The sequence below is a fragment of the Perognathus longimembris genome, unplaced genomic scaffold (genome assembly GCF_023159225.1).
Source record: "Perognathus longimembris pacificus isolate PPM17 unplaced genomic scaffold, ASM2315922v1 HiC_scaffold_5290, whole genome shotgun sequence".
Classification (NCBI taxonomy): Eukaryota; Metazoa; Chordata; class Mammalia; order Rodentia; family Heteromyidae; genus Perognathus; species Perognathus longimembris.
The window spans coordinates 79,739-107,038 of record NW_025960701.1 but is presented as its reverse complement, the minus strand read 5'-3'; the positions used below and the strand labels follow the sequence as shown (position 1 = coordinate 107,038).

Genomic DNA, 27,300 nt, shown 5'->3' with positions numbered 1-27,300 from the left:
GGCAGCCATGGTGGGGGCTTACGGGGGTTCTGTCCACAGGATGGAGCCCCCACCCACAACAGCACCCCATGGCCTCCCTGCCATCCGCTCCGGGTGGCGAAAATGGGGGTGGAGGGCAGCTGGGAGGACTCTCGGCCTGTGGGCCAGGTTCCCACTGCGCCGCCACATCCCCTGAGGGTCCTGTAAGTGGACTCTGCCTCCTGAGGACACAAGGGAGGACACGGAGCCCACCCCGGGAGGACACGAGGGAGGACACGGAGCCCACCCCGGGAGGACACGAGGGAGGACACGGAGCCCACCCCGGGAAGACACGAGGGAGGACACGGAGCCCACCCCGGGAGGACACGAGGGAGGACATGGAGCCCACCCCGGGAGGACACGAGGGAGGACACGGAGCCCACCCTGGGAAGACACGAGGGAGGACACGGAGCCCACCCCGGGAGGACACGGAGCCCACCCCGGGAGGACACGAGGGAGGACACGGAGCCCACCCCGGCAGGACACGAGGGAGGACACGGAGCCCACCCCGGGAGGACACGAGGGAGGACACAGAGCCCACCCCGGGAGGACATGGAGCCCCGGGAGGACACGGAGCCCACCCCGGGAGAACACGAGGGAGGACACAGAGCCCACCCCGGGAGGACATGGAGCCCCGGGAGGACACGGAGCCCACCCCGGGAGGGCACGAGGGAGGACACGGAGCCCACCCTGGGAGGTGAGGCACCGGGACAGACCACACACTGCCACCACAGTGCAGGTCTCGGGGAGACCACGAGGCTCCTGGGATAGGCCAGCCTCGGTGCGGCCAGAGCTGGTGCTGAGCTGGTCCTGACGGTGAGGCCCGAGTCAGTCCAAGATGGTCTTAAAGTCGGTGGTCAGGGCCGGGTCGGCGGCAGCCTCAAGCATGGCCAGTGTGGCCTTGGGGAGCTTCCGGCACAGCTGTGTCTGGGCTGCGGCAGAGGGCAGAACTCAGATTTTCTTCCAGAAGAGGCCAGAGCCCTTCAGCCCAGCACCCAGGAGGCAGGGGGGCCCGCGGCCCAGTGCCTGCTTTGTGCTGGCCAAGGGCAGGCAAGGACCCTGAGGAGCAGCGGTGGACCAGCAGGGTGGGGCAGGGGACCGAAAGGAAGGCCTGAACTAAAGACCCCCTTGCGGGCTTCAGGGGTCAGACGGCTCCGGGGGGGAGGCATCGCCCCCACGGCCTCTTCTGTGAGGGGAGGCTCTCGACGGGACAAGGGCAGGGCAGGAGCAGCCTAGACATCTAGCTCCAGCACCGGGGCTGCCAGTGCGGCCGCCCCCAGGTGGGAGTCAAAGCCCAGACACGCGTGCGGGGGAGGCCGGGGCCGCACAGACAGTGCTCACTCCCACTCGAGCCTACCTGTCCTGAGTGGTGCCAGGAGACACTTGTAGGTGGCACGGTGGCAGGCCAGCTTGCACAGGAAGGCCCGGAAGCAGAGCCACTGTGCAGCCTCAGACGGAAAAGGGCCTAGGGCCCCCTTGGATCCTAGTGACAGCTCTGAGGAACAAGATGGGGGTGGGCCAGGAGTGAGGGCCCGGGGAGGGCTGAGGGCGGGGGTGGGGGGTGGGGAGAGGAGCAGGGCTGAGGGCCTGGGAGGGCCAGGGCTGAGGACTGAGGGTGGGGGAGGAGCACGGCAGATGGGGCGGGGGAGGAGCAGGGTTGATGGAAGGTAGATGGAGGAGCAGGGCCGAGGGCTGGGGCTGAGGGCGAGGGAGGACCAGGACCCAGGGCCGGGGGGGTGGGGGGGAGAGGACCAGTGCCGAGGGCAGCTGGGCGGGGGAGGGCCGGGGCGGGGGCCGAGGCGGACGGCCAGGGTACAGCCCAGCCCGCTCCCCGATGCCGCGCGCACCTGTGTTCTTGGCCGTCAGGATGGAGAAGCAGTAGGCTGCCGTGTCCGAGATGACGCTCAGGAAGAAGGAAGGGTTCTTCCGCACGCCCTGGTCAAAGGGCAGCTGCAGCACACAGGCGTGGAACCTGCAGCGGGAAGGGGCAGGGGCACGCATCAGACGTGTGCACCCGCGTCCACACGCTGTGCTGTGTAAACGCGCACACGCACACGTCTGCACTGTGCTGGGTGACCCGTGAACACGCGTGTGCACACACGTCCGTGCACCGCGGTGCGTAACACAGACGAGCAAGTCCAGTGCCGGCGCAGCAGGTGTCCCGTCCCAGGGCTGCCGGCCTGCGAGCCCCTGCTATCGTCCACGCTCCTGGTCTCACGGACCACCAGGCCCCCCGGGACAGGACACGCATCAGACGAGCCACCGACGCCCCCCCGCGGCCCCCCCCCACCAAGTGTGCGGGACGTAGCCACACAGGGCAGCTGGGCCCAGAAGTGTCCGAAACAAGCCCGTCGGCCGGGCAGCAGTGCACGCCTGTAACCCAGCCACTCGGCGGGCAGAGACTGGAGGACGTGGTTTGAAGCCAGCCTCAGAGTTTCTCCGGGGGCGGGGGGGGTGGGGGGAAGTCATCCTAGGGCTTAGAAATCAGGGGCTGGGACGCACCTTAGAGAAGCCACTGACCTAGGACTAAATCCAGTCGTCAGCCCCCGTCGTGAGGGTGTGGGTCAGGGGCACACAGCCCCCTCCCCCCACCCTCCCTACACTTCCAGGAAGGAAGCGAGCGGTACACACAGCCAGGGAGGGAAACAAAGAGATCCCAGCCACACGCAAAGCATGGGGAGCCAGCCAACCACGGCCCCTGCAGGCCAGGCTGTACCTCCAGCACCCAGACAGGGAGAGCACTGTGCAATCCACCCCCCCCAATACTCAGGCCACGGTACCCCGCCACGAGTCCCCAGGCACGGGTACACCGGCTACGACTGTGCCTGTGGCGTGGCAGACCCTGGGACAAAACCTTCCTCCGCCATCCCTAACGTGGATTCCCGTGTCGCGCCCAGCACAGGCAAGGCGTGACGCGGAACTCACGGCCAACCCTCCTCAGCCCGGGCTCTGGCTCCCGGTGACCCAGTGAGGTGCCGGACGAGGAAGCTGAGCCCACACCAACACCGGCGGCCCCCACGGCCTCGGCGGGGCCCCCGCCGAGCACCCCCACCACAGCCTCCACGAGACGGCCCCCTTCCACGCCAGGCTCGCGGGGAACCGCAGCCGGCAGAGCTCTCCTGCGTCCCGGGGCCCCGCTGGGGAGCGACACCAGGTAACAGCTGACCCAGGGGACGCCCCCCCCCCCCGAGCCTGGCCCGAGACCCCTCCCGTTGGCCGTGCATCCCCAGTGCTCAGGGCCAGGCAAGGAGCGGGCGCGGGACGGCACACGGAGCCCCGCGGTGGCCGGGTGGCCTCACGCACATCCCAGCCACGCCTTCCCGTGGCTCGAGGCAGTGACGGGGCCAGCAACAGCCCCGAGCCTCAGCTCTCTGGGGTCCCAAATCCACCTCCTTCACCTTCACCCCGAGACTGCACCGTGGCCGCTGTCCCACCTGACACTGCCGGCGTGCCAGCGGGAGACCGGACGCTGCGGGCACAGCGAACGCCGCCTCTCCTGCCGCGGGGACACAGCGGGAGCCACTTCTGACACGGAGGCCCCGTGGGCGCCCCGTCTCCTGACATGGAGCCTCGGCCACGCTCAGGACCGAGCCGCAGCACGGCCACGCCACGGAGCCGGCACCGCCCACGCTCCCCGCCCCGCGCCTCCCGCGCGGCAGCCTCCCCGCCACCCACCTGTAGGCCTGCAGCAGGAAGATCTTGTACACATTTATGCACACGGTCCGGAGGCTGTTCACCTGCATGCGGAAGAACCGTCAGGAGCGTTCCAGGAGGGCCCGCGCGCACCTGCGGTCATCACGGACCGCAGGGGTGGAGGAGGGAGGGCGGCTGCACCGGAATCCTCCCGGGCCGGGGGGAGATCCGGCCGGCCTTCGGCTGCCACCAAGCAAAGGGAACAGGACAGCACAGAGGCTAAGCCCACCATGGGATCCAAGCCAGGCCGGCACCCGGGGCCCTCGGTACACACGTGCGCACACGTGCCGCTCATGTACGCACACGCCCAAACACACACGTGCTCCGGCTGCTCCTCCCCCCTGCTCGCATACACTGCACTGCACACGCGTGCTCCCGCTGCTCCTCCCCCCTGCTCGCATACACTGCACTGCACACGCGTGCTCCGGCTGCTCCTCCCCTCTGCTAGCCCACCCTGCACTGCACACGCGTGCTCCCGCTGCTCCTCCCCTCTGCTCGCCCACACTGCACTGCACACGTGTGCTCCCGCTGCTCCTCCCCTCTGCTAGCCCACCCTGCACTGCACACGTGTGCTCCCGCTGCTCCTCCCCTCTGCTCGCCCGCCCTGCACTGCACACGCGTGCTCCGGCTGCTCCTCCCCCCTGCTCGCATACACTGCACTGCACACGCGTGCTCCGGCTGCTCCTCCCCTCTGCTCGCCCACACTGCACTGCACACGCGTGCTCCCGCTGCTCCTCCCCTCTGCTCGCATACACTGCACTGCACACACGTGCTCCGGCTGCTCCTCCCCTCTGCTCGCCCACACTGCACTGCACACGCGTGCTCCGGCTGCTCCTCCCCTCTGCTCACATACACTGCACTGCACACGCGTGCTCCGGCTGCCCCTCCCCTCTGCTCGCCCGCCCTGCACTGCACACGCGTGCTCCCGCTGCTCCTCCCCTCTGCTCGTGTACACTGCACACGCGTGCTCCCGCTGCTCCTCCCCTCTGCTCGCCCACACTGCACTGCACACGCGTGCTCCCGCTGCTCCTCCCCTCTGCTAACCCGCCCTGCACTGCACACGCGTGCTCCCGCTGCTCCTCCCCTCTGCTCGCGTACACTGCACTGCACACACGTGCTCCCGCTGCTCCTCCCCTCTGCTCGCCCACCCTGCACTGCACACGCGTGCTCCCGCTGCTCCTCCCCTCTGCTCGCCCACACTGCACTGCACACGCGTGCTCCCGCTGCTCCTCCCCTCTGCTCGCCCACACTGCACTGCACACGCGTGCTCCCGCTGCTCCTCCCCTCTGCTCGCCCGCCCTGCACTGCACACGCGTGCTCCCGCTGCTCCTCCCCTCTGCTCGCCCTCCCTGCACTGCACAGGCGTGCTCCCGCTGCTCCTCCCCTCTGCTCGCCCACACTGCACTGCACACGCGTGCTCCGGCTGCCCCTCCCCTCTGCTCGCCCTCCCTGCACTGCACACGCGTGCTCCGGCTGTTCCTCCCCTCTGCTCGCCCTCCCTGCACTGCACAGGCGTGCTCCCGCTGCTCCTCCCCTCTGCTCGCCCACACTGCACTGCACACGCGTGCTCCGGCTGCCCCTCCCCTCTGCTCGCCCGCCCTGCACTGCACACGCGTGCTCCCGCTGCTCCTCCCCTCTGCTCGCCCACACTGCACTGCACACGCGTGCTCCCGCTGCTCCTCCCCTCTGCTCGCCCGCCCTGCACTGCACACGCGTGCTCCCGCTGCTCCTCCCCTCTGCTCGCCCACACTGCACTGCACACGCGTGCTCCCGCTGCTCCTCCCCTCTGCTCGCCCTCCCTGCACTGCACAGGCGTGCTCCCGCTGCTCCTCCCCTCTGCTAGCCCACACTGCACTGCACACGCGTGCTCCGGCTGCCCCTCCCCTCTGCTCGCCCGCCCTGCACTGAACCCAGACCCCCCAGAGGTGGCAGAGCCCTGGGAGGCACAGACAGTGCGGACAGCGGCTGCCCCGGAGCCCAGCTGCCCCTGCTCACCTTCAGGTCCAGGAAGATGCTGTGACATTTCAGCCGCAAGACTCCCAGGAGCTTGTGACGCATGCTCCGCCCCGCCCTGAGGCCGCGATGGAAGGTGAGGCTGCTCCTCATGGAGGTCTGGGCGTAGCTGTGGGGCAGAGCGAGTCACCACGTCGCACCCCACTGTGTGCACCCACACGCCAGTCCTCAGAGTCACCGTGAGCACGTGCGCACGCGCGCGCACACACAGAGGCCCCACTGTGCACACACACCAGTCCTGAGAATCACCGTGCACCCCCCCCCAGGTCCGCTGTGTCCCCTCCCACTGTGCACGGTGGGCCCACGCCGGCCCCTCTGGAGCGTTCTGGGTCCAGGCGCCTCCCGGCTGCACAGCGAAGGCACAGTGGGGGTATAGGCAGGACCAGGCCTTCAAACTGTGGCTATGACACACTCCACGCTCTGACACACAGCACGCCCCGGGACCCTTGCACACACAAACCCCACCGGGACTTGGTTGACAGTGCTCATTTCATCTGAGCTTGGGACGCCACGCATGTTTGCTTATCATTGACAGACGAAAGCCTTCACAAAATCCACACGGTTCAGCCAGAAACATTAACTCCAGCCGAACGGCAAGGCCAGCGGCCCTGCCCGGCCCTGGGGCCCCTTCCCGGAGAAGCGCCGAGTCAGCACGGAACGTGCCCGGAAGCTGCATGTGTGGCCACGGCATCCAGAAGCCTGGCTACTCCTGGATCAGGTGGCACCGCTGACTCTGCTCACTGATTCGGGGCCTGCCCGGCCTTGGCCGCGGGGCACCCAGGTGCTCAGAAGGGACTCGGTTGCTTCCTCCACCATTCAGACTCAGAGCAGGGCACGACATCTAGAATCCTGGCTACTCAAGAGGCTGAGATGAGAGTCTCACTGGATAAGAAAGCCCGGGAGAGGGGCTGGGCAGATGGCCTAGTGGTAGAGCGCTCGCCTCGTATACATGAAGCCCTGGCTTTGATTCCTCAGCACCACATAAATAGAAAAAGCCGGAAGTGGCGCCGTGGCCCAAGTGGCAGGGTGCTAGCCTTGGGCAAAAAGAAGCTCAGGGACAGTGCTCAGGCCTGAGTCCAAGGCCCAGGACTGGCAAAAAAAACCCAAAACAAAACAAAAAGAAAGCCTGGGAGATTCTTACCTCCAATTAAGCACCAGAAAGCCCAGAGTGAAGCTGTGTCTCAAGTGATACAGCACTAGCCTTGAGTAAGAAAGCTCAGGGACAGAGCCCAGGCCTTCCCTTCCAGCTGGAGGAGGGGCCCAGAACGAAAAAGGCTGTCAGGTGGCCCCCGGAGCGTGGGAGGGATAGGTGTGCTCAGCAGGAGGGGGCTCACAGGAGGACAGAATCGGGCAGATGTCGAGACCCAGAAATCTGAGCTGAGTTCCGAGCACAGCAACCACCAGGCCAGGGAGGCTGGCGGCCAGTGGCCAGGGGCCCCGGGCACAGAAGCGACGGTGGGCAGAGTGGGAGGCAGGGGCTCCGGGGCGGGAATTCACGCGTGCATCTGGGAGACAGGAGAGCCCAGATCCGGGCCCTGAGACAGAGGCGCGGGGATTACCATCCCAACAACACAAAGACGCCAGTCTCCCACCACAACACGGGTCGCCTTGAACTTCACCCTCATTCTGAGTGCCTCAGGTGGGGTTATGATCTCCTGAGAGGTGACACCCCATCTCCACACACTCCGCTCAGGGCTCTGGATCCTCTCAGACCAGCAGTGGCCTCGAGGACCTGGTGTTCCAGAAGCCAGGGGCTTGTGAGTCCCCGTGCAGACACAGCAGACACCTGTTGCTCCCACGTGTGCTCCTTCCTTCCTTCAAACCAGCACAGGAAACTGGTGTGAAATATCAGGATGATAAGGGACACCCCGTGTCCTCACAGGTGCCTGTGTGCAGAACCAGAAACAGGCACACACCGGGCCATGGTGATGTCACCTGCAATACAGCTGGCAGGTCTCCACTGGCCCGGTGTGCCTCACCTGGAGTAGTCGCAGAACACCTCCAGCGTCTGGGTGTCCAGCAGCAGCCCACACCAGGGGAAGAGGCAGTGAGCGGGCAGCTGGACCGGCACGGCCCCGCCCAGGGCCACATCCTCCAGAGGGAAGTTCACCACCGTCTTCTGCACATTTATCTCACAGCCGTACTGAGGGACGCCTTGGGCCAGGACCCTGGATAAGAGAACAGCAGGTCTCATTCACTGTCACCCAGGACCCCAGATTAGAGCACAGCAGGGCTCAGCCACTGTCACCCAGGACCCCAGATTAGAGCACAGCAGGGCCCAGCCACTGTCACCCAGGACCCCGGATAAGAAGAGAACAGCAGGGCTCAGCCACTGTCACCCAGGACCCCGGATAAGAGCACAGCAGGGCTTAGCCACTGTCACCCAGGGACCTGGATAAGAGCACAGCAGGCCTCAGCCACTGTCACCTGGGACCCTGGATTAGAGCACAGCAGGCCTCAGCCACTGTCACCTGGGACCCTGGATTAGAGCACAGCAGGCCTCAGCCACTGTCACCCAGGACCCCGGATTAGAGCACAGCAGGGCTCAGCCACTGTCACCCGGGACCCCGGATTAGAGCACAGCAGGCCTCAGCCACTGTCACCTGGGACCCCAGATTAGAGCACAGCAGGCCTCAGCCACTGTCACCCAGGACCCCAGATTAGAGCACAGCAGGCCTCAGCCACTGTCACCCAGGACCCCAGATTAGAGCACAGCAGGCCTCAGCCACTGTCACCCAGGACCCCGGATTAGAGCACAGCAGGCCTCAGCCACTGTCACCTGGGACCCCAGATTAGAGCACAGCAGGCCTCAGCCACTGTCACCCAGGACCCCGGATAAGAGCACAGCAGGCCTCAGCCACTGTCACCCAGGACCCTGGATAAGAGCACAGCAGGCCTCAGCCACTGTCACCCAGGACCCCAGATTAGAGCACAGCAGGGCTCAGCCACTGTCACCCAGGACCCTGGATTAGAGCACAGCAGGCCTCAGCCACTGTCACCCAGGACCCCGGATAAGAGCACAGCAGGGCTCAGCCACTGTCACCCAGGACCCCAGATTAGAGCTGTCCCCACGTGTGCCCATGTAGAGACCCCACAGAAGTCTATCGTCATGGAAACTGACGTCCACACGGAGTCCAGCTGTCCTCCAGAACTTTCCACAGAGCGGAGTCCCCTTCTCCCAGAAGGTGTGTTTCCCAGCATGGCAGATGCACTGCCCCGCACTGTGTCTGAAGCTGTGGTGAGCAGACCCAGTCAGGGTGCTATCTGCTTGGTTCCATCAGACAGAGCAGCGCAAGCAGGACCACAAAACCAACCTTGAGGCCAACACTTGACTAGGCAGTGATCCTGACCCGACCCACACCCAGTGAAGACCTGCCCCTAACACGGTGTGCCCCAGTCACGTGTGTAATCACGTGTCAACACAGATCACCACACACACCCAGTGAAGACCTCCCCCAACACAGTGTGCCCCAGTCACGTGTGTAATCACGTGTCAACACAGATCACCACACGCACACCCAGTGAAGACCTGCCCCTAATGCAGTGTGCCCCAGTCACGTCTGTAATCACGTGTCAACACAGATCACCACACGCACACCCAGTGAAGACCTGCCCCTAACACAGTGTGCCCCAGTCACGTGTGTAATCACGTGTCGACACAGATCACCACACGCACACCCAGTGAAGACCTGCCCCTAACACAGTGTGCCCCAGTCACGTGTGTAATCACGTGTCAACACAGATTGCCACACATACACCCTTACCTCACAAAGACTCCTACACACACCCCCTCACCTCACACAGATCATACACACCCTTACCTCCTACGGATCACAAACACACACATACCCTAACCTCACACACATAAGCACACACACCCTAACCTCACACATAATCACACACACCCTAACCTCACACATATTCACACACACACACACTCACCTCACACATAATCACACACACATATACCCTAACCTCACACATAATCACACACACACCCTAACCTCACACATAATCACACACATACCCTAACCTCACACATAATCACACACACCCTAACCTCACACACAGAATCACACACACACCGTTACCTCACACACAGAATCACACACACACCCTAACCTCACACATAATCACACACACATATACCCTAATCTCACACATAATCACACACACACCCTAACCTCACACATAATCACACACACCCTAACCTCACACATAGTCACACACACACACTCACCTCACACATAATCACACACACATATACCCTAACCTCACACATAATCACACACACACCCTAACCTCACACACAGAATCACACACACACCGTTACCTCACACACAGAATCACACACACACCCTTACCTCACACATATTCACACACACCCTAACCTCACACATATTCACACACACACACTCACCTCACACATAATCACACACACACACCCTAACCTCACACATAATCACACACACACCCTAACCTCACACACAAAATCACACACACACCGTTACCTCACACACAGAATCACACACACACCCCTACCTCACACATAATCACACACACATATACCCTAACCTCACACATAATCACACACACCCTAACCTCACACACAGAATCACACACAGAATCACACACACACATACCCTAACCTCACACATAGTCACACACACACACATCCTAACCTCACACATAATCACACACACACCCTAACCTCACACACAGAATCACACACACACCGTTACCTCACACACAGAATCACACACACACCCCTACCTCACACATAATCACACACACATACCCTAACCTCACACATAATCACACACACATATACCCTAACCTCACACACAGAATCACACACACACCCTAACCTCACACACAGAATCACACACACACCCTAACCTCACACATATTCACACACACCCTAACCTCACACATAGTCACACACACACTCACCTCACACATAATCACACACACATATACCCTAACCTCACACATAATCACACACACCCTAACCTCACACATATTCACACACACCGTTACCTCACCCACAGAATCACACACACACCCTTACCTCACACATAATCACACACACACCCTTACCTCACACATATTCACACACACACCCTAACCTCACACATATTCACACACACACCCTTACCTCACACATATTCACACACACACCCTTACCTCACACATATTCACACACACACCCTTACCTCACACATATTCACACACATACCCTAACCTCAAACACAGAATCACACACTCACACACACACTCACCTCACACACAGAAACACGGGTCCTTACCTGAGGAAAGCTTTCGCCTTGGCCTTGTGAGGTGTCACAAACAGAAAGTCATCAATCAATCGCAAGAGCACCCTAAAAGAACACGAGTAAGGACTCGTGGTTACACTCTGTAAACCCTCTATCTTGTGAGGTTTTCTGCCCAATACTTTAGACAGCTAGATTCAAACTGAATAGAGGAATGCTCTCTGAAGAAGTTAAATGAAAATGTTAAGTCTCCTCCTATTTTGTTTTGTTTTTTTGCCAGTCCTGGGGTTTGAACTCAGGGCCTGAGCACTGTCCCTGGCTTCTTTTTGCTCAAGGCTAGCACTCTGCCACTTGAGCCACAGCGCCCCTTCCGACTTTTTCTATATATGTAGTGCAGAGGAACTGAATCCAGGGCTTCATGTATACGAGGCGAGCACTTTACTACTGGGCCCTATTCCCAGCCGCTCCTCCTATTTTCTTGTAGTAGTGGAGTTTGAACTCTGAGACTTGCGTTTGCTGGCCAGGGGCTCTGCCAGTGAAGCTCTCTCCTATTTTTCTGCTGGTTATTTTGGAATCAGGGCTTGTGCCCGGGCCAGGACCCTGTCTTCTCTGGGGTGGGACATGCACACTGTACTGTCTTGACCTGAAGAACTTGTTTCCCCAGGCTGGCCTGGAACCGTGATTCTCCTGTCAGCCTCCCACGTAGCTAGAACCACAGCGCTAGCACCCACAGCCAGCCAAGGTTCCATTTGCTCAGGGTCGCAAGCGCCAACTGAATAGCTGGCCCAAGTTCTGCGTGCTTCTCACAGACACAGAGAGGCCCACGGCTCCACGGGGGGGGCGCCCCGGCCGCGTCACGGGGAGCCGGGGTGGTGGCCTTGTCTGGACATCCCATAGGGCACAAGCGAGTGTGAAGATACTTACCCATCCTGCTGAATCTCAGACAGTAGCGTGTTCTCCATGTCTCCATAGCACAGGCTGCAGAGCAGCGGGGACAGGATGGAGCCCTGGGGGAGCCCCTGGCTCTGGATGTAGAACCTGGGGAGAAGAGACCAGGGCCGGAGCCGGCGGGCCACGCGGGCGTCGGCAAAGCGCACACACGCCACTCTCCCTTCCCACGGGACCGCATGCGGAGCACTCTGCACACGCACACACAACCCCGTCCACGGTGCTCCCTGCAGGCGGAGCTGCTATGAAGAGGCCGCACTCTGACTCCTAGGGTCTTTCATTAAGTGTCAGCGGGGATCAGACACTCAAACTAAATGCGTACCCGGATCTTGCTTTGTTTGGAGGATTTGAGCACAGGGCCTCATCTGAGCATGAGGCCTCCCTGTGTGATGACAGAGTCCCAGGGGCTCCTCCGTCCAGGGTGGCACACACCACCCTCCCGTTACCCGGGAAGGCAGGTGTGCACCGTGGCGGGTTGAGAAGGGACCTTGCAAACGCTGCTTCCTGGGCTGGCCTCAAACTACTTTCTTCCTGTTCTCAGGCTCTCAAGTAGCCAATGGCAGAGGTGCCACTGGCACCTGGCTTGAGACTCAATTCTTTTCTGCCAATCATAGAGGCCTGGGCGCTGTCCCTGAGCTCTTTTTCTCAGAGCTAGCGCTCTACCGCTCTGAGTCACAGCTCCACTTGCAGTTTTCAGGTGGTTAATCGGAGATAGGAGTCTCATGGACTTTCCTGCCTGGGCTGGCTTCAAACAACACTCCTCAGATCTCAGTCTCCAGAGTAGCTAGGATGATGACAGGCGTGAGTCACCAGAGCCTGGCAGGACCCGTTACTTTTAGCAATTCATCCACACATGAAGACAGATCACCTCCAGGTGGGGTCATATACCAAAAAGTAAAAATCATCAGAACGTTTGCTTAGGGAACAGGCTAGTACCTGTGACCCATACAGGGTGGGGGAGAGGGGGAGGGGGGACGGGGTGGGCACCCAGCACGAGAGCTCCGCACCCCAAGCCCAGCAGTCAGGTCCCCTACTCTCTTGCTGCCCCGTGGTCGGAAGTCCTGCCGGGAAGCTCGTGGCAGGCCACCTTGCAGTAAGGCTGGCTCAGCGGTGGTCAGACCGTTTCCTGACCCAGAACACAGACGCAGGAGCGGTCCACACCCACTCCTTGACACGCCTTCCTTGGTCAGAATTCTCTCTGCTACACACCTGGAACCCCATCTTTCCCAGGATGCACAGTTCACGTTTCCGGTCACGTGTTAATCAATACTACAGGTATTTACACCACAAAATCGTGAGCGTTAGTGGTCCTGTAATCTCGTCACGGTAAGGTTAAACTTCTGAATGGAAGAGGATCCAGAGCGTAGTGCTCACAGCCTACATGAGATGGTGGTTGTTGGGGATTCACCTTGGCCTTAAGGGGGGCAAGGGCGAGGAGAGCACTCCCGAGATGCCGCCCTTCCCCCAGCCCCGGGGCAGTGTGGAAGTGAGCCACACCTATCTCCTTCTGGGTCCAGAACCAGAAGGGGTAGCTTTGAGACCATCCCCCACCTTGCGCCAGCAAGCACGTGTGCTCCCTTTTCTCGGGCTTTGCCCAGAGGGCAGTACTATGGGAAGGGACGTTAGCCCATGAGGGAGGTCCTTGGGAGCTGCTCTTGGACGGACAAGCTCGCCAGCCTATCGCAGCTCTTGCTCAATCCTCGTCATCACTACTATATTACTGTGAGCCCCTCCCGATTAAACCGGATTGCTCTCCGAAGTGTCTCTGAGATCCGTGTGCGCCTGGCTTCCTTGGTGGGTAAGGAGGGAGGAAAAGGGGATCTCGTTCGGCCACGTCACCTTAGGCTGGCCTGTGTCCCTTCGCTCCACCTTGGCCACCCGTGGGTCGGGCGCCCAGGGGAGAGGGTGGAAAGGGGAGCACTGATAAGGGAGTAAGCTCAGCATCCCCACACCAGGGGAGGTAAATCTAGCCCGCGGCAGTGGTGGCACTCCCCAGGGTCCCGGAGGAGCCGGGGAGGGAGGGAGGGAGGGAGGGAGGGAGGGAAGGAGGGAGGGAGGGAGGGAGGGAGAAGCAGGCCGAATCCCCGCCCAGCACAGCCCTGGGACACATGGAGAGAGGCAAGGCGGTAGAGCCTCCTCCTACCTACCTCTTGCCAATCCGCATGATACTGTGGTACACAAAGTGCAGGAAAAAGTCGAACAGGCCTCTGCTGTCCACGTTCAGTAAGCAGTTCTGGAAGAGTGATCAGACGGGGAGGCAGACGTGAGGACACAGGGCAGGAGCGGCCACCAGACGCCGTGGTAAAGTCAGGGCGAGGCCCCTGTGCCCACCAGGGCCAGAGCTCCACAGGCTACGGCATCTGAAGGCTGCCCTGGGTTGGCCCCTGCGATAACTGGGTCTGGGTCCCTACAGCCACCTCACACCGAGAAAACAGGCAACGTAGGCACCGCCGCCCTCAACATGGAGGTCTGCAGTAGAGAGCCACAGGGCAGGAGGGCATCTCACACGTGACGTGGGGGGGGGGGGGGGAATCGTCCAGGACAGGTGGGCGAGGCAGGGGACAGGTGAGCGCACCTGATTTCCCAAAGGGACACAAAACCTCTACCACACCATATCGGAGCCACGGGGGAGGGAGCAAACTGGCCTGGTGAGAACAGAAGCAGAACAAAGCAGGAACACTGCAGTCCAGCACACCCTCCTGCCAAGAAGGGGGTGGCGGCGGAACACTGAGACCAGTGGGCACCTCTCCCCCACGTGACCCCCAGGGAGCACACCTCTCCCACACGTGACCCCCAGGGAGCACACCTCTCCCCACGTGACCCCCAGGGAGCACACCTCTCCCCCACGTGACCCCCAGGGAGCACACCTCTCCCACACGTGACCCCCAGGGAGCACACCTCTCCCCACGTGACCCCCAGGGAGCACACCTCTCCCCCACGTGACCCCCAGTGCGGCCACCTCTCCCCCACGTGACCCCCAGGGAGCACACCTCCCCCCCACGTGACCCCCAGGGAGCACACCTCTCCCCCACGTGACCTCCAGTGCGGACACCTCTCCCCCACGTGACCTCCAGGGAGCACCTCTCCCCCACGTGACCCCCAGGGAGCACACCTCCCCCCCACGTGACCTCCAGGGAGCACACCTCTCCCCCACATGAACCCCAGGGAGGACACCTCTCCCCCACGTGACCCCCAGGGAGCACACCTCTCCCCCACGTGTCCCCCAGGGAGCACACCTCTCCCCCACGTGAACCCCAGGGAGGACACCTCTCCCCCACGTGACCCCCAGGGAGCACACCTCTCCCCCACGTGACCCCCAGGGAGCACACCTCTCCCCCACGTGACCCCCAGGGAGCACACCTCTCCCCCACGTGTCCCCCAGGGAGCACACCTCTCCCCCACGTGAACCCCAGGGAGGACACCTCTCCCCCACGTGTCCCCCAGGGAGCACACCTCTCCCCCACGTGACCCCCAGAGAGCACACCTCTCCCCCACGTGACCCCCAGTGAGGACACCTCTCCCCCACGTGACCCCCAGGGAGCACACCTCTCCCCCACGTGACCCCCAGGGAGCACACCTCTCCCCCACGTGACCCCCAGGGAGCACACCTCTCCCCCACGTGACCCCCAGGGAGCACACCTCTCCCCCACGTGACCCCCAGGGAGCACACCTCTCCCCCATGTGACTTCCAGTGAGGACACCTCTCCCCCACGTGACCCCCAGGGAGCACACCTCTCCCCCACGTGACCCCCAGGGAGCACACCTCTCCCCCACGTGACCCCCAGGGAGCACACCTCTCCCCCACGTGACCCCCAGGGAGCACACCTCTCCCCCACGTGACCCCCAGGGAGCACACCTCTCCCTCACGTGACCCCCAGGGAGCACACCTCTCCCTCACGTGACCCCCAGGGAGCACACCTCTCCCCACGTGACCCCCAGGGAGCACACCTCTCCCCCATGTGACTTCCAGTGAGGACACCTCTCCCCCACGTGACCCCCAGGGAGCACACCTCTCCCCCACGTGACCCCCAGGGAGCACACCTCTCCCCCACGTGACCTACAGTGAGGACACCTCTCCCCACGTGACTTCCAGGAAGCACACCTCTCCCCCACGTGACCTCCAGGGAGCACACCTCTCCCCCACGTGACCCCCAGGGAGCACACCTCTCCCCCACGTGACCCCCAGGGAGCACACCTCTCCCCCATGTGACTTCCAGTGAGGACACCTCTCCCCCACGTGACCCCCAGGGAGCACACCTCTCCCCCACGTGACCCCCAGGGAGCACACCTCTCCCCCACGTGACCCCCAGGGAGCACACCTCTCCCCCACGTGACCCCCAGGGAGCACACCTCTCCCCCATGTGACTTCCAGTGAGGACACCTCTCCCCCACGTGACCCCCAGGGAGCACACCTCTCCCCCACGTGACCCCCAGGGAGCACACCTCTCCCCCACGTGGACTGTCACTGGGAAGCCGCGCCCAGGGTCCCCCAGGACCTGCTCGACGGTGATGGCTTCCTTCAGGGCACATGTGTCCTGCAGATGCTCCAGGAGCTGGCGCATGGAGGGATGCAGGTCCGTGAAGGTGGAGGCCTGTACAGAAGAGGAGGAGTGGGCGTGAGGGGCTGGGCCGGGGTCCTGACCCGGAGCCAGGGCACAGAGCTCCTGAGGCAGAACCGGGCACCAAGCAGGAGCCGCAAAAGCAACCCGACCACGGCCAGTGGCTACAGAGCAACCAGCAATCCCATTTATGCAGGACGGGGGTGACAGCGTGTGGACAGGAGGAATCATCTAGAAGGACCGGGAGGGAAACAGCCCTGACACGTGTGGTGACCACCTTTGCATCACAGTTCTGACGACCCACTCTGAAGAGGTTCTTAGCGTGAAACGTGTGACTTCAGGGGCTCATGTGGAAAAGAAAGTACAAACATCCACAATCAAAGCGTACACCTCATGAGGAAAAGGAAAGCAACCCTAAGCCGAACAAGAGGGACGGAGACACAGAAAAACCCAGCTAAGCGGAACCGGATGGCAGAAGATGTATGGAAAGCCAGTCCTCCGAGAAGCAGGTTCATGCGCAGTCTCTCGGCCATACTGGGAGACACAGGGGCCCAGCAGAAATCAAGAACTCAAGCCCAGGACTCACGGGCGCTCCAGGCCGGACCAGGGGACACAGGGATACAACCCGAGACAGAGACCACGGCCACTCTGTCCACACGTACACGGAGACACAGCTTGCCTCGCTTCCACAGGAAACTAAAACCATCCCTAAGTGTGCACTCCCCTCTCCTAAGCCTGAGCTGAGCCTCCGGGAAATCCCTCCCCCTCTGCCCCACAGGTCCCCCGGCCTGCTGGGAGACCCGGGACACACACTGCCAAGCCCTCCCCACAGCGAGGACGGTGGGGGACGTGTCCACGCAAAGCACCACCACCCCGAGGGGAAGGGCCGGGCCCCACACAACCACGCACGTGCCACCGACGTGCTACGCGTCTGTGCCGCGTACATCCGTGTCACACACGCTTTCCGTGTGGCCTCACCTGTCTCCTGAAGGACCTGTGGATGTGGCCCCCGAAGGCCCTCTGGACAATGGCGTAGCAACGGATGCAGTAGGTGTTCTCTCCGGGCCGGATGGCCCTGGCTACCACCTCCACAAGTCTGTCCCGGGGAATGGACTCGTAGGCCCCGGTCACATCTGCCTATAGGATTCACAGAACTGCTGAGCGCAGGCCCTCGGCCGCGGGAGCCGGGGGTTCCGCCGGCTCTGCCCGAGACTGGACCCCCGTCCGATGCTAGACCCTGATCCCAGACCCACGCCCTTGCCCAGAGCCCTCAGACCCCTCAGCCCACCGTGGGAGTGCGACAGAGCCTTCCCACGAAAGACCCCAGGAGCAAGGGCGGGCCCACGTCCCCCCCCCCACGGGGGACCACCCCAGGATGAGGACACAGAGGGCCAGAAGGCCTGGGCTGCCCTCCTGCTGACCCAGGAGGCGGGCGGGCCCGGCTGACCACACAACAGGGCTCCGGCGCCCTAGTCACCGGCTCCGCCTCAGAACGGAAACGGGACCCAGTGGGCTTGGCCCTGGGAGGGGCCGGAGGAGCCGGCGCACTGAGTCCACGGAAGCCCGGGCAAGGCTCAGAGCTTCTGCCTGAGGAGAGGGGCGTCGCCCAGGAGGAATGGGGTCACCTGTGCCGCCTGCCCCAGGGAGGCCACAAGACACGGCATCCTTGTCTGTGTGGTTGGGGGGGGAGGGGGGCGCAGAGCAGGCAGCCACCCCGAGGGCCAGCCAGGACCAGCCCAGCCTCGCCTGACCGCGGCGGCTCCAGAGCCCGGAACGCAGACCACGGAGGAGGGTGGACGTGGCGGGGGCGGCCCAGTGCCCACCTTCACAAAGTACAGCGTGGGCGCCGGGCTCTGGGCGCGCACGCGCAGCACCCAGGCCTGCCAGGCAGTGAAGATGTCGTCCATGCCCAGCATGGAGGCCCCCAGGAGATCGGGACGCCGCAGCCGCTCGTAGTTGAGCACGCTGAACAGGGTCTTGATGTGCTTGGTGAAATGCTGGGCCTGGCCAGGGGACACGGTTGACACAAAGGGGGCCGTGGTCAGCACAAGCGGACCTGGCTGCCACCCCCGGGGCCGCTGAACTTCCCGGAACGGAGCCCCACCGGCCACTCCAGTTCTAGAAGGCTTACGGCATCCCAGCAGCTCACTGACTGGGCACACACCCTCGCCTGACCACCGGCCCCCACCTGGCACCACCATGGGGGGGTCCTGCCTCCCGGGAGACCCCCCCCACCCATGAAGAACCCTGACCCCAGGACATAGTCCCCGCTCGGTGTCCTTTTCACTCATCACAAAAGCCGAACTGGATCCCTGTCTCATCGAGGCAGCAGCAGCAGCAGCTTTGCCCCTTGGGGTCTCACTAACACCAACGTCACCTCAAATGTCACACGGGCCGCAGAGGCCAGCACCGCCAGCAGCAAGCAGCCTGGGGCCGGCGGTCACCGGCGAGGCCACCAGCCTGGAGGCTCGCAACAGCTAAGCGGCAGCTGCTGCATCGCTTTCTGTCGCTGGCATGAAGAACATGCTCTGCCGTGGGCACTGCAGGGGCCTGAGCGTCCCCTGCCCGGGGCGGCTGTCCCTGAACCCGCCTCCCATCCTTCGGGATGTCCTCACATAACAAGCCAGGCGCGGCAGTGCCATCGACCGTCTCCCCCGCTCGCCCTGGCCTGCTGGTCTGCATGGGGCCTCTCCCGGGACACTGCCAGCACAACAGGCTCCCAGACAACGGTACAAGAGCGTGGTCACCTCCTGCTCTCTGTAGACAGCTCTGGGGCCCACGATGTAGTCCATGTTCACAATGGGTCGAAGCCCACGGGGCTTGGGGATAAAACGGAGTTCCGATATCGGCAGGACGCGCCCGGCTGCCTGATGCTCTCTGACCTCGGATTCTGACAGCTCCCGCAGCCCCATTCTCTCCAACTGTTGCCTGCGACAGAGGGGCTTCAGGCACCATTCCAGAGACACGGGAGAGGGGAGGGTGGCAAGCCAGAGACACGGGAGAGGAGAGGGTGGCAAGCCAGAGTCACGGGAGAGGAGAGGGAGGCAAGCCAGACACGGGAGAGGCTCCCATGGGAACAGCAGCGAGCTCAAGGCGACTGTCACCTGGGCCCTGGTCACTCACACCGCCCCAGAGAGGGCTCTCCCCAGAAGCTCCCTGCAGGAAGGATGGCGGCAGGAGCCAGTCGCCTGACTCAACCCCAGCATATGTAGTGTTTTTCCACTGCTACTTTCATTCAGCCTTTCATTCCTTCCACTCTAGGGAGCCTAGACTTGGAGTACCCCAAACCTCCTACTCTACAGGCTAGAAGGTGGGGTCTCTGGGCAGCCGACAGCCAGGTCAGGGCTGGCAGCGGGCCTGTGCCCCGCTCGGCCGGGGTTGACGCCGCTGCATGCAGACACCAAGAACTGACGAAGCCGTGGTACTCGTACCTGACGCCGATACTTTGCAGGTGGCACCACACACTCTTGCGGTAGAAGAAGAGCCTGTTCTTCTGGAATGTCGTCTCAGTGACGTAAAAGAAGGACTTGAGGAGCTCAACCACATAGGTGTCCATCAGCCAGAACAGGAACTTGGCCAAAATCCCCTCCCTCCGACGGTGCTCTGCAGCTGGGACGCAGCCATCCCCTGGAAGAAGAGACGCCGAGCGACTCAGTCCTCGCCCTGCGGTCTCACCCCAGATCACGGCATCCAACATGGCGGCCAGGTCGCCCCGCACACAACCTGGGCACAGAGTCCGGAGGTGCTGAGGGTATCTTACATCCATCCTACAGTGGCTTGCCAGGCACTGGCAAAACACAGTATTAAGCCAGTTACGCCTTTCCGTGTGTGTGCGCGTGTGTGTGTTTATGTGTGTGTAGCATTACTGCTGGAAGACATTTTTAAAAATTACAATCATCTACTGGGCATCAACAGTTCACACCTGTCATCCTAGCTACTCAGGAGGCTGACATCTGAGAACTTGTTTGCAGCTAGCCGAAGAAGGAAAGCCTCTGAGACTCTTATCTCCAAATAACTACCTACACAAACTGGAAATGGGACTGTTGCGAAAGTGGCAGAGCACCCGGTGGTAAGCCTTGAGCAAAAATGCTACAGGACAGAGCCCAGGCCCTGTGTTCAACTAGCAGTACAGGAACACACACACACACACACACACACACACACACACACACACGTTTCTCAGGCCTATTCCCACAGAATGCAATGGTTTGGCAGCCGACTGCAGAAGGTAGAAATGCACTCCCCAGACCAACGACAGCAGGTGCTAGTGCCACAAGTAAGCAAAGCAGGACACTGGTGGCTCAATCCCATCATCCTAGCAACCTACACGGGGGGGGGGGGGGGGGGGGGGGGCGGCAGGCGCTGAGACTTGAGAGGATCATAGTTCACAGCCAGCCTGGAATAGAAATGTCCTTGAGATTTCATCAGCAGTTAACCAGCAAAAAGCTGGCCTGGAGGCATAGCTGAAGTGGTAGAGAAACAGCTGTGTGGCAAGCAAGCCAAATGAGTACAAGGCCCCCAAGTTCAAGCTCCAGTACTGGCAAAAACAAAAATTATGCTAAAGAAAGAGCAACCTTAGCAAATAAGAATAAGGTCTAACTTGGAGATGAGAGGAGCCCAAGATAAGTCTAAGGGAAAATAAGTGTGTTAACTAAGGTGGTGACCAGAGTTTGCTTATGTTGTAGCCCTTACCGCTCAGGGGAAAGGTGATAACATCAGAGACTTGGTTTAAAATCTTAGGAAACAATTAAGAAAAGCAATGGCGCACATAACTTCTAACTACCCACTGGCAAGAATAGAACAAAAACACAGAACAAAGGAATGCTTATCGTTATCCAAAAGGTAAGAGAAAACAAGGATATAAAACAGACCGAAAGCAGACTGAAAACGGTAGCATATGCCCACCATCTCAGAACTCTGGAGGCTGAGGCATAAGGGACCATGAGTTCAAGGACAGCCTGAACTACAGAGTAAGAGCCAGTCTCAAAAGCAGACTAGGGGTATAGCGCAGCAAAAGAGCCCATATCCAGCATGCACTGGGTCCTGGGACAGAGGAACACGGTCATAGTTCACACACTCAGACCTGTCTCTAATCACACATAAATGAAGCTGTCCAGTTCAATGGCAACAGCTGTCAAACTGGGCTTGAAATCAATTTCATCTGTACGCTGTTGAAAAGACACACCTAAGTAAACTAAAACAATTCAAGCTTGAAAGCAATCATTAGAAGAAAAAAGATACAACAGGAAACTGCTCATCAAAAGCAAGCCTAGCCTACCAACATTTAGACCAGATGAAAAAAAATCTTAAGGGTAATAAACATGAAAAGAAAAACAAGTGGTTCATGGCTGAAATCTCACTATGTTGAAGTCTGGGTTCTGAAGCAGATGGACTATGAATTTTATAGCTGGGATGATAAAAAGTCTAAGGTGCACACACATACATATTAATGGTTCACGTAAATAAATATCAGAAGAGAAACACATACCCATCCCCACAAGTCACACTGTGATGGTGTGTGTTCATACACCCAGAAGGAAGCAGAACTTTCACACCGCATTCTCCAAAGAGTGACTACAGCAACCAACTACAGGATTACAGATATGCCATCAACACCGACGAAAACTGCCCATACACTATATTACAAAACAAGCCTTCATGGGACTGGAAACGTGGCCTAGTGGTAGAGTGCTTGCCTAGCATACACGAAGCCCTGGGTTCGATTCCCCAGTACCACATACACAGAAAAGGCCAGAAACGGTGCTGTGGCTCAAGTGGCAGAGTGCTAGCCTTGAGCAAAAAGAAGTCAGGGACAGTGCTCAGGCCCTGAGTCCAAGGCCCAGGACTGGCAAAAAAAAAAAAAAAAAAAAAAAAAAGACTTCACCAGCCAGGCTCTGACAGCTCTACAATCCATGGTAAGCCGGAGGATGAGATCTGTAAATCAAAGTCTGAAGTCAGCCCGGGCAGAAAAGTCCATGAGACACTTACCTTCCCTTAACCAGCAAAAAGCCAAAAGTGAAAGTGGTAGCCTTGAGTGAAAACCCTTAGGGACAGTGCCCACCCCTAAATTCAATCCCAGCACTGGCATAAAAACAAAAGTCTTCATCAATGTGAAAACAAAATTATACAGAACGTTGCACGATGGAGTTAAACTCAATCCAAAGAAAAAGATTACTCAAGACATGCACATGGGAAATAAAAGGCATGACGCACAAGCCAGGCGCCGGTGGCTCACCTCTGTAACCCTAGCTACTCGGGAGGCTGAGATGTGAGGTGAGCTTTGGCCGCCATTCCATCTTAATGAGAGCAGGAAGCGGAGGCCATCTCTTCCACACCCGGCACAGAGCAGGGAGAGGCTGAAGCAGCAGACCAACCTCAAAATCAAATCCAAAAAAGCTGGGGAGGGCGGAGGGAGGAGGGCACAGCCGAGCAGGGACACGCAGCTCGGTCCAGGGAGATTTACAAGCGCATGCACATAGGGAAAGATGGCAGCTAGGGGCCAGCCCTCCAAGGTCAAGGACTGGGGAAAAGGAAGGGCTCTGCCTAAGGAAGGAGGGAGGGAGAGAGTCAGAGTAGACAAAGAAAGCCAGGCCCCACTGGCTCACACCTGGAACTACCACCTTAGCTACTCAGGAGGCTGAGCTACAAAGACTTCTGTGAAGTTCATATCTCCACTGAGCTACCAAAATACAGCCAGAAGTGGAGCTGTGGCTCCAGTGGTAGAGCGCTAGCCTTGCTTGAACCAAGGAAGCTCAGGAGCAACTGCACCCATGCCCTGAGTTCAAGCCCCAGGATGGACACAAAAACAAACCCTTAACACCCAACAGCACCATGGGCAATCAGACGCACCCTGAGGACAAGAGGAGTGGGTTTGGGGTACCCACCGAGCACTCCTATCAACACTGCTTCGGGGGTCCGACCCTCACAGGTGACTGATGATGCATGTGGGTGCCGACCTCTCCACAGAGCTTGGGGAGGCCTGCTGCCCGTGGCCGGCGCACCCCAGCGGTTCCTCTGCCCCGGCGCTGGCCCGGTCACGCGGTGCCCGCCTGTGGGAAGGCACACGCACCACCCCCGGCATGTCTGCGCCAAGCCACCAGGAGGGAGCCCGGAGGCGGCGGTCGGACGAGCGCCCGTGGGCACCATCCCAAGAATCCCGGCTCCTGCCCCCACCCCGGGGCACCGGGGGGGCCCCGCGTGCCCCCCCCCCCCCCGCGGCTCACCGGCCCCGCCGCGCAGCCAGGCGCAGTGCCGCACTCTCATCTTCCAGGTCAGCTCCCGCAGCGACAGCCGGTCGCGCTTCCCCAGGGCGACCAGCCTCTTGGTGTTCCTCAGGAAGCGGCGGCGGTTGTGGCCCGAGCCCCACAGGCCGGCGGGCACCAGGCGGCAGAGGCAGGCCCGCAGGAAGGCGTACACTGCCAGGGGCTGCTGTGCCCGCGCAGCAGCCGCGCCAGGCCGTGCGCGGCCCGGGCCCGGCGCGGGCAGTGCGCGCGGAGCAGCGCCCCGGTAGGGGCACCGCGCGTGGTTCTCCAGCAGCTCCCGGAAGAGGGGCCGCGCCCGCCAGAGGCGAGGGGGGCAGGCGGCGGCGACCGGGCGGCGGCGACCCGGGGCCCCGGGTCCAGGAAGATGGCCTCCACCAGCCGGCGGGCGCCCGTCAGGCTGGGCCGCAGGGCGCTGAGCAGGAAGGAGGGGCGCAGCCGCTCCGGGGCGTCCGGGCGGCGGGTAGAGGAAGCGCCGGGCCTCCGTGTAGGCCGGGGAGGGCTCGGCGGCGGCCGCGCCGGGGGGACCCGGGCCTGGTGCCCGGGCGGGAGGGGCGGGGCCGCCCGGCCGGGGACGCGGGCGGCGCGGGCGCTCGGGGGCCCCGGCCCGGCCCCGGGCTCCGCCGGCCCGCAGGCGGTTAGAGCGGCGGCCCGCACACCTGGTAGGCGCAGCCCGGGGGCACCAGCAGGAAGAGCGCGCAGTGCGCCAGCAGGTGGCCCAGCACGGCGTCGCCCAGGCGGCTCAGCAGCAGCTCCCAGGCGCGGCTGCCCCGCAGCTCCGCGGTCGCCGAGTTGGGGCCGGTGGCTGTGCACGCGGGGCCCGAAGGCCAGGCGCGGCCCCAGGGCGGCCCCGCGGGGCGGCGCGAAGCCGAAGGCCAGCACGTTGGGCGCCCCGCGCCGGCAGAGCCGCTCCAGCACCCGGGCCACCAGCTCCTTCAGGCGGGACTCCTGGGGGGCAGACCAGGGCTTGCGTGGGGGCAGGTCAGGACGGGGGGGGGGGCCCACAGGTCAGGAGGGGCAGGTCAGGACTCCTGGGGGGGGCAGGTCAGGACGGGGGGTGGGTGAGCAGGTGGGGGGGCAGGTCAGGACTCCTGGGGGGAGCAGGTCAGGAGGGGGGGCACAGGTCAGGAGGGGCAGGTCAGGACTCCTGGGGGGGAGCAGGTCAGGATGGGGGGGGTGTGAGCAGGTCAAGGGGGGGAGCAGGTCAGAACGGGGGGGGGAGCAGGCCAGGAGGGGGGGGCAGGTCAGGGCTGGGGGGGCAGGTCAGGACGGGGAGGGGGACAGGTCAGGACGGGGGGGGGGAGGTCAGAACGGGGGGAGGGAGCAGGCCAGGAGGGGGGGGCAGGTCAGGACTCCTGAGGGGGCCAGGGTCAGGACGGGGGGGGGGGGGTGAGCAGGGGTGGGAGGGGCAGGTCAGGACTCCTGGGGGGAGCAGGTCAGGATGGGGGGGCACAGGTCAGGAGGGGCAGGTCAGGACTCCTGGGGGGAGCAGGTCAGGATGGGGGGGGTGAGCAGGTCAAGAGGGGGGGGAGCAGGTCAGAACGGGGGGAGTGAGCAGGCCAGGAGGGGGTCAGGTCAGGACGAGGAGGGGGACAGGTCAGGACGGGGGGGGGGGGGGGGGAGGTCAGAACGGGGGGAGGGAGCAGGCCAGGAGGGGGGGCAGGTCAGGACTCCTGAGGGGGCCAGGTCAGGACGGGGGGGGGGGGGGTGAGCAGGTGGGAGGGGCAGGTCAGGACTCCTGGGGGGAGCAGGTCAGGATGGGGGGGGCACAGGTCAGGAGGGGCAGGTCAGGACTCCTGGGGGGAGCAGGTCAGGATGGGGGGGTGAGCAGGTCAAGAGGGGGGGGAGCAGGTCAGAACGGGGGGAGTGAGCAGGCCAGGAGGGGGGCAGGTCAGGACAGGTGGGGGGGCAGGTCAGGACTCCTGGGGGGAGCAGGTCAGGACGGGGGGGGCACAGGTCAGAGGGGCAGGTCAGGGCTGGGGGGCAGGTCAGGATGGGGGGGGGTGAGCAGGTCAAGGGGGGGGGAGCAGGTCAGAACGGGGGGGGGAGCAGGTCCGAACGGGGGGAGGGAGCAGGCCAGGAGGGGGGGCAGGTCAGGGCTGGGGGGGCAGGTCAGGACGGGGGAGGGGGCAGGTCAGGACGGGGGGGGGGAGGTCAGAACGGGGGGAGGGAGCAGGCCAGGAGGGGGGGCAGGTCAGGACGGGGGGTGGGTGAGCAGGTGGGGGGGCAGGTCAGGACTCCTGGGGGGAGCAGGTCAGGACGGGGGGGGGCACAGGTCAGGAGGGGCAGGTCAGGACTCCTGGGGGGAGCAGGTCAGGATGGGGGGGGGGTGAGCAGGTGGGGGGGCAGGTCAGGACTCCTGGGGGGAGCAGGTCAGGACGGGGGGGGGGGCACAGGTCAGGAGGGGCAGGTCAGGGCTGGGGGGGCAGGTCAGGATGGGGGGGGTGAGCAGGTCAAGGGGGGGGGAGCAGGTCAGAACAGGGGGGGGGGAGCAGGTCCGAACGGGGGGGAGGGAGCAGGCCAGGAGGGGGGGCAGGTCAGGGCTGGGGGGGGCAGGTCAGGACGGGGAGGGGGCAGGTCAGGACGGGGGGGGGGGGAGGGTCAGAACGGGGGGAGGGAGCAGGCCAGGATGGGGGGGCAGGTCAGGGCTGGGGGGGGCAGGTTCAGGAGGGGGGGGAGGTCAGAACGGGGGGGAGGGAGCAGGCCAGGAGGGGGGCAGGTCAGGGACGGGGAGGGCCCCCACAGGTCAGGACGGGGGGCTGGGGCAAGTCAGGACCCGGGGGCAGGTCAGGACTCACAGGCTGGCTGAGTCCTGCACGCCGCGGGTGCACCCCTGCACCCCCCCCCCCGCCCCGCCCGCCCCGGACCCCCGGGGACGCCCACCTGGCGGAAGGAGGGGCTCGCGGCCTGCACCCCCACCCCCGCCCCGCCCGCCCGGACCCCGGGGGACGCCCACCTGGCGGAAGGAGGGGCTCGCGGCCTGCACCCCCCCCCCCGCCCCGCCCGCCCGGACCCCCGGGACGCCCACCTGGCGGAAGGAGGGGCTCGCGGCCTGCACCCCCCCCCCGCCCCGCCCCGCCCGGACCCCCGGGACGCCCCACCTGGCGGAAGGAGGGGCTCGCGGGGGGCCGCGGCGCGTCCCCGGGCACGCAACACCAAGCACCGGGCCACCAGCGCGCGGAAGGCGGGCCGGGTCCCCGGGCCGCACCAGCTGCCGGCCCCTCGGGCCCCAGGCGGCCCGCGAAGGCCCGCAGCGGCAGCACCTCGCGGTACAGGCGGCGCAGCAGGGCGCGCACGGCCCGGCACCGGGGCCCCCGCGGCATGGCGCGAGAGGGGGGCCGGCCTCGAACCGCGCGCGCCCGGCGGCCGGGGCGGGGCTCCGCGGCGGAAGGGGCGGGGTCTTCTGGCGGGGGGCGTGTCCTCGGAGGAGGGGCGGGGCGGGGGCGGGGCGGGGAGGTTCGCGCGGTGTGTCGCGGGGCTGGGGGGGGGGCGCCCTGGGCTGCGCCCCCTTTCTCCCTCCCGGCTCCCCAGCCCTGA

At 63.1% G+C, this 27,300-nt stretch overlaps 1 protein-coding gene across 1 annotated transcript; it reads right to left on the bottom strand.

The window, feature by feature from the left end:
- Window positions 1-681: 681 nt before the first annotated feature.
- On the bottom strand, window positions 682-27,086 carry LOC125345084 (telomerase reverse transcriptase-like). Its single transcript, XM_048337325.1, is given in 25 exon segments — window positions 682-950; window positions 1,376-1,513; window positions 1,866-1,990; window positions 3,694-3,755; window positions 5,707-5,833; window positions 7,704-7,892; window positions 11,034-11,105; window positions 11,922-12,035; window positions 14,093-14,178; window positions 16,442-16,537; window positions 17,483-17,641; window positions 18,328-18,507; window positions 19,252-19,432; window positions 19,936-20,131; window positions 23,728-23,919; window positions 23,922-24,009; window positions 24,011-24,081; window positions 24,084-24,225; window positions 24,227-24,297; window positions 24,404-24,560; window positions 24,562-24,711; window positions 26,865-26,915; window positions 26,917-26,952; window positions 26,954-26,983; window positions 26,985-27,086. Coding segments are annotated over 25 exon segments (2,919 nt in total). The 3' UTR covers window positions 682-846.
- Between the last annotated feature and the right edge of the window lie 214 nt (window positions 27,087-27,300).